The sequence below is a fragment of the Eschscholzia californica genome, unplaced genomic scaffold (genome assembly GCF_041429995.1).
Source record: "Eschscholzia californica isolate CP2 unplaced genomic scaffold, dmEscCali1.0.p SCAF_3, whole genome shotgun sequence".
NCBI lineage: Eukaryota > Viridiplantae > Streptophyta > Magnoliopsida > Ranunculales > Papaveraceae > Eschscholzia > Eschscholzia californica.
This window is the reverse complement of record NW_028238420.1, coordinates 31,677,941-31,690,847: the sequence shown is the minus strand read 5'-3', so window position 1 is coordinate 31,690,847 and position 12,907 is coordinate 31,677,941. Positions and strand designations below refer to the sequence as shown.

At 34.4% G+C, this 12,907-nt stretch overlaps 1 protein-coding gene and 3 long non-coding RNA genes across 9 annotated transcripts; 1 reads left to right on the top strand and 3 right to left on the bottom strand.

The window, feature by feature from the left end:
- Nucleotides 1-1,010: 1,010 nt before the first annotated feature.
- On the top strand, nt 1,011-2,811 carry LOC147549540 (autophagy-related protein 8C-like). Its single transcript, XM_086667935.1, has 5 exons — nt 1,011-1,145; nt 1,732-1,787; nt 1,877-1,929; nt 2,416-2,534; nt 2,643-2,811. Exons 1-5 carry the CDS (start codon nt 1,019-1,021, stop codon nt 2,735-2,737), a joined length of 450 nt encoding a protein of 149 aa, XP_086524061.1. The 5' UTR covers nt 1,011-1,018; the 3' UTR covers nt 2,738-2,811.
- A 1,087-nt stretch (nt 2,812-3,898) lies between these two features.
- LOC147549539 (uncharacterized) lies at nt 3,899-4,691 on the bottom strand. The gene is made up of 2 exons (XR_015237656.1): nt 4,420-4,691; nt 3,899-4,293 (listed from the first exon to the last, which is right to left on the bottom strand). It is a non-coding gene; the product is annotated as an uncharacterized LOC147549539 (long non-coding RNA).
- A 3,388-nt stretch (nt 4,692-8,079) lies between these two features.
- LOC147549538 (uncharacterized) lies at nt 8,080-9,624 on the bottom strand. Of its 2 annotated transcripts, none has more exons than XR_015237348.1 (2): nt 8,990-9,624; nt 8,080-8,418 (listed from the first exon to the last, which is right to left on the bottom strand). It is a non-coding gene; the product is annotated as an uncharacterized LOC147549538 (long non-coding RNA). The 2 variants fall into 2 exon arrangements; XR_015237349.1 differs by having other exon boundaries at nt 8,080-8,394.
- A 640-nt stretch (nt 9,625-10,264) lies between these two features.
- LOC147549537 (uncharacterized) lies at nt 10,265-12,901 on the bottom strand. 5 transcript variants are annotated; one of them, XR_015237346.1, is made up of 5 exons: nt 12,311-12,901; nt 11,769-11,889; nt 10,959-11,606; nt 10,395-10,510; nt 10,265-10,287 (listed from the first exon to the last, which is right to left on the bottom strand). It is a non-coding gene; the product is annotated as an uncharacterized LOC147549537 (long non-coding RNA). The 5 variants fall into 5 exon arrangements; XR_015237345.1 differs by having other exon boundaries at nt 12,315-12,901; XR_015237347.1 differs by lacking the exon at nt 12,311-12,901 and having other exon boundaries at nt 10,959-11,645; nt 11,769-12,304.
- Between the last annotated feature and the right edge of the window lie 6 nt (nt 12,902-12,907).

Here is a 12,907-nt window from a genome sequence, read left to right as displayed (position 1 = left end):
TGCTGACATCATTGCTATAAACCCCGAAAAAAAAAAAAAAAAACCCCATATTGGGTTCCCATTCAAACATGGAGATGTTAAATTCTTAAATGCATTTGGTAATATATGTATAAACTCAGTTGCTAATATAACACCTCCTGCAAATGCTTTTATCATGAAAATTATATCATTCTCTGGTCTTAATACTGAAATTCTCTTACCCGCAATTGGTATACAAACACCTCTATGAAACTTGCTACCAAAATTGATCCTAATGCTACTACTTTATATTTCATAGCTTCACTTTTGTTTCTCCCTTTATTGTCTTTTGGATCACATGAAGAAGATTACTACTGCAAGTAGTAATGTTTATAGAGTGAGTATTCGACTCAATATTCATTGCCCCAAATAAAATTTATAGAGTGAGTATTCGACTCAATACTCATGAAGAAGATTACTACTGCCAATGACAAAGTCATTTAGCCCCCTAAGCATCTCGTATTGGATAACGTTATCAGATGAGTTGTTAGAGTTTGTCTCCCTTGATTCAGGCCTGCTAGAAAGTTTTAACATTGACAATACTATTAAAGAAGCGACCTAGCCCGTGATAACATGATTGAATTGCACAATATCAATTAATTGAGCTAAACTATAAGCCCTTTTGGTAGAACCATGAGCAAAGAGCAATATGAATATAGGTTTTAAACTCAAAACTATATTAGCACTAGCATATAAATAGTATAGTATGCTAAAAAAAACAGAACCAATGGAGACCTTCAAAATTTTAAAGAAGAACCAAACCCCATTTCAAATATCAGATCAAACATTTTTCTTACAAAACTACTAAATTGACTTCAAAACTTCAAAGAAGAGGGTTACATTCGTCATTTTACCAATTTCAGATGGTGTCCACAATTTTCAGACTTGTTTTGAAGTCTGATAATATGTGGACTATTCAGACATTGTTTCAGATTTTGTCAAAAAAAAAAAAAGTCTGAAATCTGAATTGCCGACCAATTCAGATTTCAGATCTGAATTAATGAGAAAACAAACAGCACCTTCGTTTTCTATTTATCTCTTCTCACATTTGCTGTTTTTGTGTAATTGCAGAATGCCTCTTTCCACAATGTCGGTAAAAAGCTCCTTCAAGATGGAACACCCTTTTGGTTTGTTCTTTTCCTTACTTTTAATTTTTGTTTTCTCTTGTTAGAATTGTGTTTCTTTTGATCAAATGAACACTCTACTTTATGATCAAGGTCTTAATAAGGTACATATTTGTTATGATTCATTTATATTTAGGGAAACACTTGGGAAAAAAAAGGGAATTTTAATTCCAACAAGTTGTTCTTTTTATGATCATTTCAATCAAGAATTAGGACCTTTCAATCTGTTTTCTTGTTGTTTTTGTTTACCCTAGAAAAAGAACAGATCCCAACTGAACTAGTTGAGATTGAGAATGAAAAACCCTTGGATGACTTTAAAGGCATGATGGTATCTTAATAACATCATGTATTTTTCCGCAGCGAAATCTAAATTGTTGGTTTGGAAATTTTAAGTTTTCTACGGAAAAAAGGGTTCGATACTTGTTTGTGTCATCTGATATCGTCGGAAATGAACAATTTTGCTTCTGTAGTTGCACCTCATCTTGTTTAGATGTATTCCTTTTCAATGTATGCAGATTATTGTTTGTTACGAGTCTTGTTTTAATTTTGTTGTGTATTTGGGTTAAATTTTGTTAATTTCACATACCAGAGAGGAGACAAGTTGAATCATCTCGCATCAGAGAGAAGTATCCTGATAGAATTCCGGTTCGAACTTTGTATTTCTTCTTTGTTCAATTGCTCATGCATTTAGGCGATTTGGCTTCTAATACCGTAATTTCTTTTATATAATATAGGTAATTGTGGAGAAGGCTGAGAGGAGTGACATACCGGACATTGACAAGAAGAAGTTAGTCAGTCCGAAACTTCTATTATGTTATAACTACTTCCTATAAATCTTTCTTGTCTAATTATATGGTTTGCTTACTCTTTATATCCAACTCCCTTTCTACCATTTTGTTACTGATAACATGTACGCGCACACACACACACACACACGCACACATATATATTAATATGTATACCTATGTGAACTTCTTCGAATGGGTTACTTGCGGATCTAGGTAAAAAACAATTTTACCCATTTCTCTCCCTGCCTATAACTTCTACAGCGAATGCTCTTTCGAGGAATTTAAATAGGTCAACTAGAATTTTCTGATATTTCCCATTGTAACTGTCAATGTAATCAGTGATATATTGTTGACATTGTTTATGTAGTACCTAATCTCGAACATGTTGTTGATAGGTCACTGATATACCGTGTATCACTCCTCGAACCAAATGCAAAAAGACCCAATATCATATACTTTATCTTACATTGTCGGGATTGATGCAGATATCTGGTTCCTGCTGATTTGACTGTGGGGCAGTTTGTTTATGTTGTGAGGAAGAGGATAAAGCTTAGTCCTGAGAAGGCAGTATTCATCTTTGTTAAGAACATATTACCACCGACTGGTAATATCAAACTCAAATGTCACTTGGGAACTTCTGCAATTAGATACTTCAAAATTGAAAGGTTTCCTGCAGTTTAAACTAAAGAGAACATGTTGTTTGTTGTTGCAGCTGCTGTGGTATCTGCCATTTATGAGGATAACAAAGATGAAGATGGATTCCTTTACATGACTTACAGTGGCGAGAACACGTTCGGACTCTATTAAAAGAAAACATTCCTCATCCAAATATCTTTGTAAATCGACTGATAATGATTGTATGAAAAGAAAGTTGTAAAATCCACCCATCTCTATAACTTCTATTTCTTGTTCAGGCTCTAGACTTTAACCTGATGGCTTATCTTATAAGAGATTTGACGCCCTTCCACCCAGTACCTTTTAGAAAGGATTTGACACTGATCCCCATTGGTGGAAGAGGAAGTGTGGCAACTTTTATAAGAGATTCGACACCTTTCCCCCTAAAACGGTGAAACTTTTGAAGTACTAAAGTGAACAATAACACTAGGTTATCACTTATCAGCTTGGTAGCCTCTCGAAGGTGCCTTAAACTGTTAAACAATCTCATATCAGTGGGTATAAGATGTGGTACCTCTTACAAGGGGATTGGACACCCTTTTAGAGACACATTTTACAGAGTGTGTGGTACCACGACTTATAAGGGGATTAAGCACTTTTTTGTAATGACACATTCTAAATTTTGAGACAAAATAACGTCTATTGATTGATAGTTAATCCAGGATCATTGATGTTACTATGAGATATAGAGAAGTAAAGAAAACAAAAGGCAGTACAAGTTTCTTTTTTCCTACAGTTTACAACAAGAGCTTTACTGTTAAACTCTCTATTAACATACAAAAAGGAAATTGTTATCGAAAGATAAAGGCAACCTCCTTACTTCATTGGGAGAGCGTTTTGACGTCCAGTGGGTTAAGTTCTTCCTTTTGTTCAAAAAGTTACAACCATTTGTCCAATCCCCTTCTAAAATAACTTTTTTTCTTTTTGTTGAATTCTAAAATAACTTTTTTTTTTTTTGTTGAATTCTAAAATAACTTTCTTGATGCCATGTTCTTAAGCCCATTCTAAATGGATTTATAGATATCATTTTGCATGGTGATAAGTTGTGGGGTCCTACATTATTAAATGGGCCATTACCACCAGCACTTGGGAGATGACTTTTTTTTTTTTGATGAGAAGGGGATGACTGGTTTGTCTATGACTGGTCTACACAAACCAGTAAAAATACCACATTACCAAATTAAAAGTGTTGAATGATGCCCCTTACAAGACTTGATTTGATATTAACATAGCTAAAAATCATTAGGGTTCTATATATATATATATATAGAGAGAGAGATCAATACAAACAACTGAATACTCAAACCCCATTTATAACAATCCATTCATAAAAAGAAGAGTCTAATTTCAAACTTTAAAATTATTAGGGTTTCTATTCCAACATCTAAAAACTCAAGAGAAGATAGGGATGGGTGATTAAAATCAATTTTACTTAGATGAGGAGGAACTTCTCTTCTGGTACTGAGTTTTGAGCCATTTGACACCAATTGATGTACCAGCCTTAACCTTGTTTGCGCCTACAGAAGCAGCGGCTTTAGCCTTGTCCAATCCTACAGCTGCTGTTGCTTTCATCTCTGCCATTTTCTTGTTGCTATTTGATTTCTTCATCTTCTTATCTTCTTCTTCATCCTCGCTACCAATGATTCCCCATTGATCTGCCCACTCATTGTTTGCCATATCAATTTTCCCTGTTTTTCGTCCAAGAGATAAACAATTAGGGTTTTAGTTATATAACAGAACGAGATAAACAAAAAAAAATTCTAAGATTCTGAGATAATTCTTCTTATCATACAAGAAAAAAGAAACCCAAATACCTGGTTGAATTCCCTAAACCCTAATGGAGGAGCAAAGAAGATATTATATATATATAGAAAGAGATAGAGACAGAGTTTGTATGGACAAAACCGGATATTTAAGGGAAGATTTTAAGAGGGTATAGACTAGAGATAGAGGGAGAAAAACCAGGGATGTTTGAGGTGTACTCCCCATTTCAATTGAATGATTCTTTTACTCGAAATTCTCTTTCATAAAATCACTAAGATTTTCTTTCACATGAGCATCTCCAATCAATCTTAAAATATTAAGTGACTTTAGAGTTTTTATTTTTTATTTTTTTATTATAGAAAAGAAGCTCTTCAATGCAAAACTCAATTGAAATCTTAGGATAATGTAGAAGCATTTAATTTTGAGCGTCTTAATTACAAACTCTATTTTTGAGATCTCTTTCGAGAGTTTTAGTCATCAAATTTAATTTTCCGACTAATAGAAAACATTTCTTTCTCAACCACTTTTTCCTATTAAATATATGTGTGACTTGTGTAACTATTAGAGTTTTTTTTTTTGTTGCATTGGAAAAGTACTTAAGAGCATCTCTGATGAAACACTCAAAGTGCCACCTAAGATTTTTTGAAGTTTTTGTAAAAAACTCTCTCCAATGTAACACTCGATTTGGATCTCAAAATGACGCGACATTATTTAATGTTGAGATATCTCAAGAAGAAATTCAGTATTTGAGATTTCTTTTGAGGATCTCAATTGGCCACTCAATAATAAAAGCAAATCTAACCATCTAGGAAATAACACCTGAGTTATTTTTAAATTTTTAGAGTCTTGCATTGGAGATGTCTTTTGAATTGAGGATTTCAACATTGACATCTTTAGAGCACCTCCATGCCACACTCTAATTGAAAAACTCAAAGTGCCACCTAAGATTTTTTGAGTTTTTTTTTATAAAAAACTCTCTCAAATGCAAACACTCAATTTGGATCTCAAAATGACGTGACATCATTTAATGTTGAGATATCTCAAGAAGAAACTCAATATTTGAGATTTCTTTTGAGGATCTCAATTGGTCACTCAATATCAAAAGCAAATCTAACCATCTAGGAAATACCACCTAAGTTATTTTTAAGTTTTTAGAGTGTTGCATTGGAGATGTCTTTTTAATTGAGGATCTCAACATTGACATCTAGGAAAGAGAAACTCAAGTGAGCCTTGACACATAGGACAATTTGAGTTTTTTTGAGTTTTGCATTAGAGATTCTCTAAATTAGCGACACTCAATTTCGCCATATAGGAAAGAGAATTTCAATTGAGACTTGACATATAAGTCATTTAGAGTTTTTTTTAGTTTTGCATTGGAGATGCTCTAAGTGTCGGACTTGTGAGTTTGGGGCATTAAAATAAGGTGGGTGATTTGGAAAAATAAAAAAAGGGTAGGAAATTTCAAAAAGGAAGATGTGAATTTTGACGAATTTTTCGGGGTGCAAAATTTTAAAGGGAAATAAGTCATCTTGTTCTTCCTCATCTACCACCAACGCGCGCTACCACTACCAACTCCGTTCACCACCTCTAACTCCGGCCACCATCATTTTTTTCTTTTTCTTCTTCCTCTCCTCTCCTTCCAATAAAATTACAACTTCCATTTATCTTTCTGCTCTCTACTTCTGCTTCTCCATTTCTCTCTCTCCCCTCTCTCTTTATTTAATCCAAAGAAAGGGAGGATCCCCTTCGCCGAAAAGCCGAACAAGTTCCGGCTAATTATTTGGGGTCTCTGCTATTTTCCAACTATTTTTTCGCCGGAAAACGACTAGATAGTAAGAGAGGAAAGAGAAACAGAAATGGAAGAGAAAGAGAGGGAAGACAAAGAGAGGGAAGACAAAGAGAGAGAATGAGAGGAACAAAAGAGAGAAAAACACTTCACTCAAAATAGTTTCCCGTCTTTGCACTCCAGATACTTTTTTTATTTACCCAAATCACCCACCTAAAATAATGACGTCTATCAAACGTTTTCTTTTTTGTTGCAAGGACGTCTATCAAATGTTAACGTTAGTTAATTCTAGTAACAAATTTAAGATGCCCCAAACACTAATTTTTATATCCCAAATATTAATTTCTTAAATTTAGATCCCCTAAAACTATTTTTGCAAACTTTTCATAAATATTAAAATGAAAATAAAAAATTTATTTACATTAATAAAATATATTTTCATGTATCAGTGAATAAAATTCTCTTCGTATCAAACGAGTGCAAAAGATATCAAGAGAAAATATCATAAATAATTTCACTTGAAGCTTTAAAACACTCGAGGGTTCTAAAGGGGGTCTAAAACTCTCAAGGGGGATTTCCTCATAAACCCTCCACGACTCTTGCTTTCGCCCTCTTTCCATCTATCTATCTTTCTTCTCACAATTTCAGCGAAGGAAATGTTTCACTTCACTGAAACCCCCTTCACTTAGACGAAGGAAAATGATTTCGCTTGAAACTGTAAAACTCCGAGGGTCTAAAACTCTCAACTCTGGAGGAGGGTTTCTTTGAAACCTGTCTCTTTTGTGTCAGACGAAGGGGATTTTAGCAAAACAATATCCTTCCTTTTGCAAAAATAATGAGAGAAAAGAGTGACAATGGTTATGGGCATCCAAGATTTTCTCCTGAACCAAAACGTTATTATCAAGAACCGCATCTTAAATTTATCTTCTTTTGATCTTTTTGGAAAAAAAATTGCAAGAATATTGGTACGCCCATTTGATTTTAAAAAATTTGTATTTGGGGCATCAAAAGTTTAAAGAAATTAGTGTCTGGGCATCATACGTTTGTTAGTAGAGTTAACTAATGTTAAGATTTGTTAGACGTCATTGTTTTTGGATGCTAAAGTTAGTCAAAGTTAGTTCATGCCCCAAACTCATCACCTGGTACTTATGTTTGCAAAATAAGTCTATAACTAAGTAGTTAGATGGGCTTTAGGTCATTAATTTTTTTGGGCTTTAAGGTAGTAATTTAGTTGGCCTACTGGGCCAATTATATAAGAGTTTAAATTCAACAGTTATCTTGATTACACATGGTATTGAAGTACTAGGGTTGAGATTTGATGATAATGAATCAGATGGTCATGATTTAGCATGACGTTTTGTATAATAGATTAAGTGAGTGAGATCAAATTTCGTTTTTGAGGTAGGTAATTGATTTAATGTCTAAGATTTAATGAAAAACATAACGAACAGTTAGATTTGTCCCAGTCAGCATAAAACATTATGTTTTATATAATAGACTAGGTATAACCCGTGCCCTAAGGGCACGGGCAGTTGTGTGGCGAATATGTACTATTCTGATTGTTTAACCGATATTTTTCTTCAGTGTTGAGCCATGCACTATAAACAATGTCTCTTCATCTTAACATTTGTTTCTCAGCGTGAAAAAATTACATCACAAAGAAAATAAAGAGAAGACTTTTCTAGTTCTTTCACTAATATGGAATTAAATTGGGTTAGAAATAGTGCGTCCATCGATTTCACCAAAAGTTCTCAACCGTATTCATGTTGTTTGTGCACAAACGCAACTACAAACTTGTTTAAAATCTTCAGAAAAAAAATGTCATGAAGAACGAGGGTTAAAAAAGTTGAAAACAAATTATTTGTTGTAAATTGGTCGTACCAAATTTCTTGAAATTTCAAAACTTGCAGAAAGAACAATGTCATAACAAAATTTGCAGAATATTTAACAACTAAAATAAACAACAAAAACAACAATGAAATTCCTGGTCTTTAAATTCGTAGATCATTTAGTTACGTTAGTGTCAATAGTAACTTGGTTTATACACAACTCTTCTCCTATATATGAGCTTTTCTTCTCCTGCTTTTCACCATAAACACCTTTCATCGAACACTTCTCGGTTTGGCGAGGTTTGAAACTTTCTGCCAAGCACTTTTGTATTTCATTTTGTTTTGAGTTCTGCTCAAGAGTGGGCGAAACCTTTCAACATGTATTTGTTATATTCTTCATGTGTTTTCTCCTGTGAACATTGGATGAGAATTACCTGTAAGTATATTGAACAAAGACCACATAAACAACAAATTCTACTGGATAAGTTTCAAGTCTTCAAGAAGGTTTGAATTTTTTATTAATATTTCACATTTTTCTAAAGGGACTTGTATGTGTATTCAAATTGTAATGATTAATTTCACTCATTTGCTAATAGTATTTCAGACCTAATGAAAAATGGTCATTACACACTTAACATTAAAGCTTCAGTTGTATAAAGTTTTCCTTTCGTTTTTTATTAATTTATGGTGGAGAGCTTTTGCCATATGTTAGTTAACATATGATAAGGTGATCAATCAAATTGATTCAGAAGAAAATCCTGAACTCCTAACTTGTCAGTGTCATAGCATACTCCCTGGTGCTCCACTATTTTACTATCACCAGCAAATTCGTCTGTTTGAATCTCTTCAGAACTAATGTATGTTGATATCAACATTTCCTTAACCGAATAGGAGTCCATTAGTTCAACAAGAAAAGAATAGGAGTCCATTAGTCAATACATTTGGTTGGTTTTTATAATTTTCGTAGAAACCTTAGTTCATATCAGGTAAGAGTAAAGTACATACCTCTTTGTTCGGCTGATTTTGCTTTCGGTTTCTACCTTAAGATTATTTGGCAAATCGTGTGCCTTTGAAATCGAGGATTGTGTGGTGTATAAAGTTCAAGCTTTTGACCTGGTCATCTTTGAGAATGCTTAAGAAGTTATAGATAGCTACTACTTTTTTCGACAAATGCATTGCAAATATATTTTCTTCAACATTGACCTTGACAGAAACATTTAACTTGTTTGAGCATTTACCTTCAATGGTGATAGTTCTTGGACACGATTGGTGAAAAACGAAGAACTGAGCGTGTGATATTGACGATTAGAAGGAAAAAGTGTCGCGTTGTAAAGCATCTTCATCATAGTCACCCTACAGAAGACGGTGTTTAGCTGAAGCCATCGCCAACAGTCGAGCATAATCAAGTCTAAAGAAGTTGAAGATATCATCCAACCTCCACTGATTGACCAAAACCTGCTTATAAGAAGATCCAACTTACACTAACCAGGTTGGTATTCGACGACATAGATGAACAAAATATTCTCCTTACGGTTCAACTCATAAATATTATCAAGAGACAATGCCTACGCTCTGGCAGTATTAAACAATATTATCTTTCTATGTTGATGCATGTTCTTTCTTCCTTTTCAGCATATAGAAGGTCCTTATGTATGCACCTGTTGCAACATAACATAAAATTAGTCATAACATACATTTCAAACAAAGATGAAAGAAACCTGCATAAACATTATAAAGAATAAATAACCAAACCTGCATATAAATGATGGTATACTTTCATCTTTGCAACAATCAACCATATATGAATATATCAAAATTGAATATGAAAAAATCCACCACGACAAATTACTCACTAAAATCATAACTAATTTATAAAAATTGAATATGAACAACCCACCATGACAAATTACTAATAGAAAGAAAGCAAAATTGAAAAAGAAAATCAGAACCTGACGTTTTTTATTAATAACTTGAGACAATTTGGTCGATGTAAACCATGAAGCGTATGAGTTTTATATAGAGGTAGAGTAATTAGTATCTCCATCTCACAGAGTTTGAATAAGAAGACCAACGAAAATCGTAACTTGCCTCTCTTTGGTCGGACTGATAGGAATAGCTTCATTCGACTTTGGACCTAAAATTCTTAAAAATCATTTCAACTGAAATGTATAATAAAGTTGAAAAGGTGGGACTACCAATAATTTCTGCAGTATGAGGTTGACTTGGACGAAACAAGGTTTGAATTGGCAGCAAATGAGGTACCTTTATTTATTCTTCTTGTCTTCTTCTTTCGTTGTTCTTCTCTACATATGATCGGTCGAATTGAGATCATTGGAATGAAATTCAAATTGATTACAAACTGGTTGATAGTGTAAATGTAATAATGGAGTACAGGATTTGATGTTGATACCTAATTTTCTTTTAGCTTTGGATTTGGCGAAAGACTCCAGTCCTTCTTCTCGGGTTACAAACATAAATTGCTTATTCTTCTTCCCCATCTTCTTCTTTTGTGAGCTCTTCCTGTAACTGTTTATTAAAAGAGAGAAGAAAACAGAAAGTCATCTTATAAGGTCAAATTTAATCCAAGTGAGTTATCAAAACAAACCCTAAATCCTACTCAGTAGTCATCTTATCCTGCCACTATTCCAGCACCTATGAAAGAAGAATTGAGAGGAAAAATCTCGAAACTTCAGGCATTGTAGGCTATGATAACGTTAGAAACGATTCCTAATTCCAGGAAAAAATTATCATAGGCGAAAGCTGCACGCTGCAGAGTAGGGAAAACAAAATGGAAGCCATTAGAGGCTTTCCAAATGCATATTTCGCGAAACTTTTGCCCACCTTAAACGCTTGTGAGAGGTCTTAGCCTCTTAGGCATATAATAGATGTGAATATTAAGTTGAGTAAAATTAATAACTAACATGTCTCAAACAATAGAAAATATCAGACATCAGGGTCATACTGAAATACTAACCTTAGAATGGCAGCTCGTTTCTCCTCTAACAATCGACATAATTCCACCTTCAACCAAACCACCTAGATAAAAGTTGTTTCTCCATTAAAAGTAAGAGAAGTAAAACATCCAAGTAGCTTGTCAACTGATTACGCAAGAGAAGTAAAACATCCATGTAGCTTGTCAACTGATTACGCACCATGCGGGCATGCAACATGAAAAGTGCATTTAATGAATATGTACTCAAGAAGAATGTCTCAAAATAACAATTACTTATAATGCCGGCTGCATAAAAGATCGCATGCAAAAAAGATGTCGTTTTCACCAAGCATCAAAGATAATAAATAAGTACTAACAGTAGGAAGGATAAACTTTAAATGATATGGCAAAATAAGAGAACTTCACTATATTCTTTAGGCCAAATAATAACCCAAAGTTCAAGTTACCAAGAAACAGCCTAAATTGACCTTTCGTGAATATTTCCTTGATCAACTTCTCGAGTACACAAGTTCCTCGAAGAGCACTCTATCCCTGCTTGTGTAAGCCATGAACCTAGAGTCCTCGTTATGCTCTTGCATGCTAGTTCAAGGGAAACCGTATGATTGTTTGCGGTTTAAAAAGACTGCAAACGTCACGGCGTCACGAAAATTATGTGGGCGCCATATGCACCTAAAGTAGCCAACAGCAGATGTAGCTTCAGCAAGACCTCTGAGGTGTGAAAAGTATTCGCAAATATTCACATCGTACAAGTTAAGCCCTATAGACGCATCAGAAGGCTATTTTTCATATACATAAACTAAAATATGTGAATATTATAGGAAATAGATTTACCTGTTCTTGAAGATCTGGAACAGAATCTGCAGCCAAATCCCTGTTGAACCACTAAGAAAATCCTCCACATTATTAGATCCAGATCCCAAACCACCATTTGTTTGTGTATCACCTAATCCTTCTGTTGTACCACCATTTCATAGTTCATTCACATGAACATGAAACACGTGAATTCAGAAAAATTTGTATTATGGACAAAAAAGATCAAATCCTTTTACTTTTGATTTGCCTTCGGTGGAACAGCGTTCATAAACCCAAGCATTCGCATTTTACAAAATCAACTTTAGGTACATAAGGGTTCATAAACCCTAGCTTCCACAAAATTGAACTGCTCCTAATCCTAGCCTGCTCTCTCTCACTGTCACTCTCTTATCCTATACACACTCTCTCTAACCGGAATCAGTGGAGGTTGAGTGAGACCGAAAAGATGGAGTAATGAAAAATGATTTAATCAATACTAATAATTCAAAGTCAATAACCTAAATGCAAAACAATCAAATTTGAAGCTTTAAAAAGAATAGAAAAGAAGAGGGAAGAAATACCTACATGTTAGATAACAAATCCCAAATACGAAAGTTCCATAAACATCTGATGAATCTCTCATTGAAGAAACCGATGTAGAGATAGAGAGAAAAATCGAAGAGAATTTGTAATGCTGATGGAATGGAAGAGTCACTCCTCTTCCAGTGGAGACACAACCGACGGTATAATGAGAGAAGGTGGAGGGTTGTCTTCTTCTCAACGTTTTTGGATCAGAAAGTGAGAGAGGGAGAGAATGAGAATGAAATCTCATTAAGAGGTTTAGGCGTTGCAGACAGATTGATGGGAAAAACTTAAACTGAAAGAGAGAATGAGAATGAAATCTCATTAAGGGGTCTGGGCGTTTGAGAGAGAGAGAGTGAAGGGGTTTGGGCGTTGCAGGTACTTGGTGGAGAGAGAGAGTTATTTTAATCTGAACGTTGAACCAGTCCGGGGAATTTCGACGGTCTAGATTCAGAGTCTAATTTACTTTCTTGCTTGTAGTGGGTGAATAAATTTGGGAGGGTAACGGATCAAAGGGTGTGGATTGCATCAAAAACGCAACGGACGACTGGATTTGTGTTTCGGCTTGTCCCAGTCAGCACAAAACATTGTGTTTT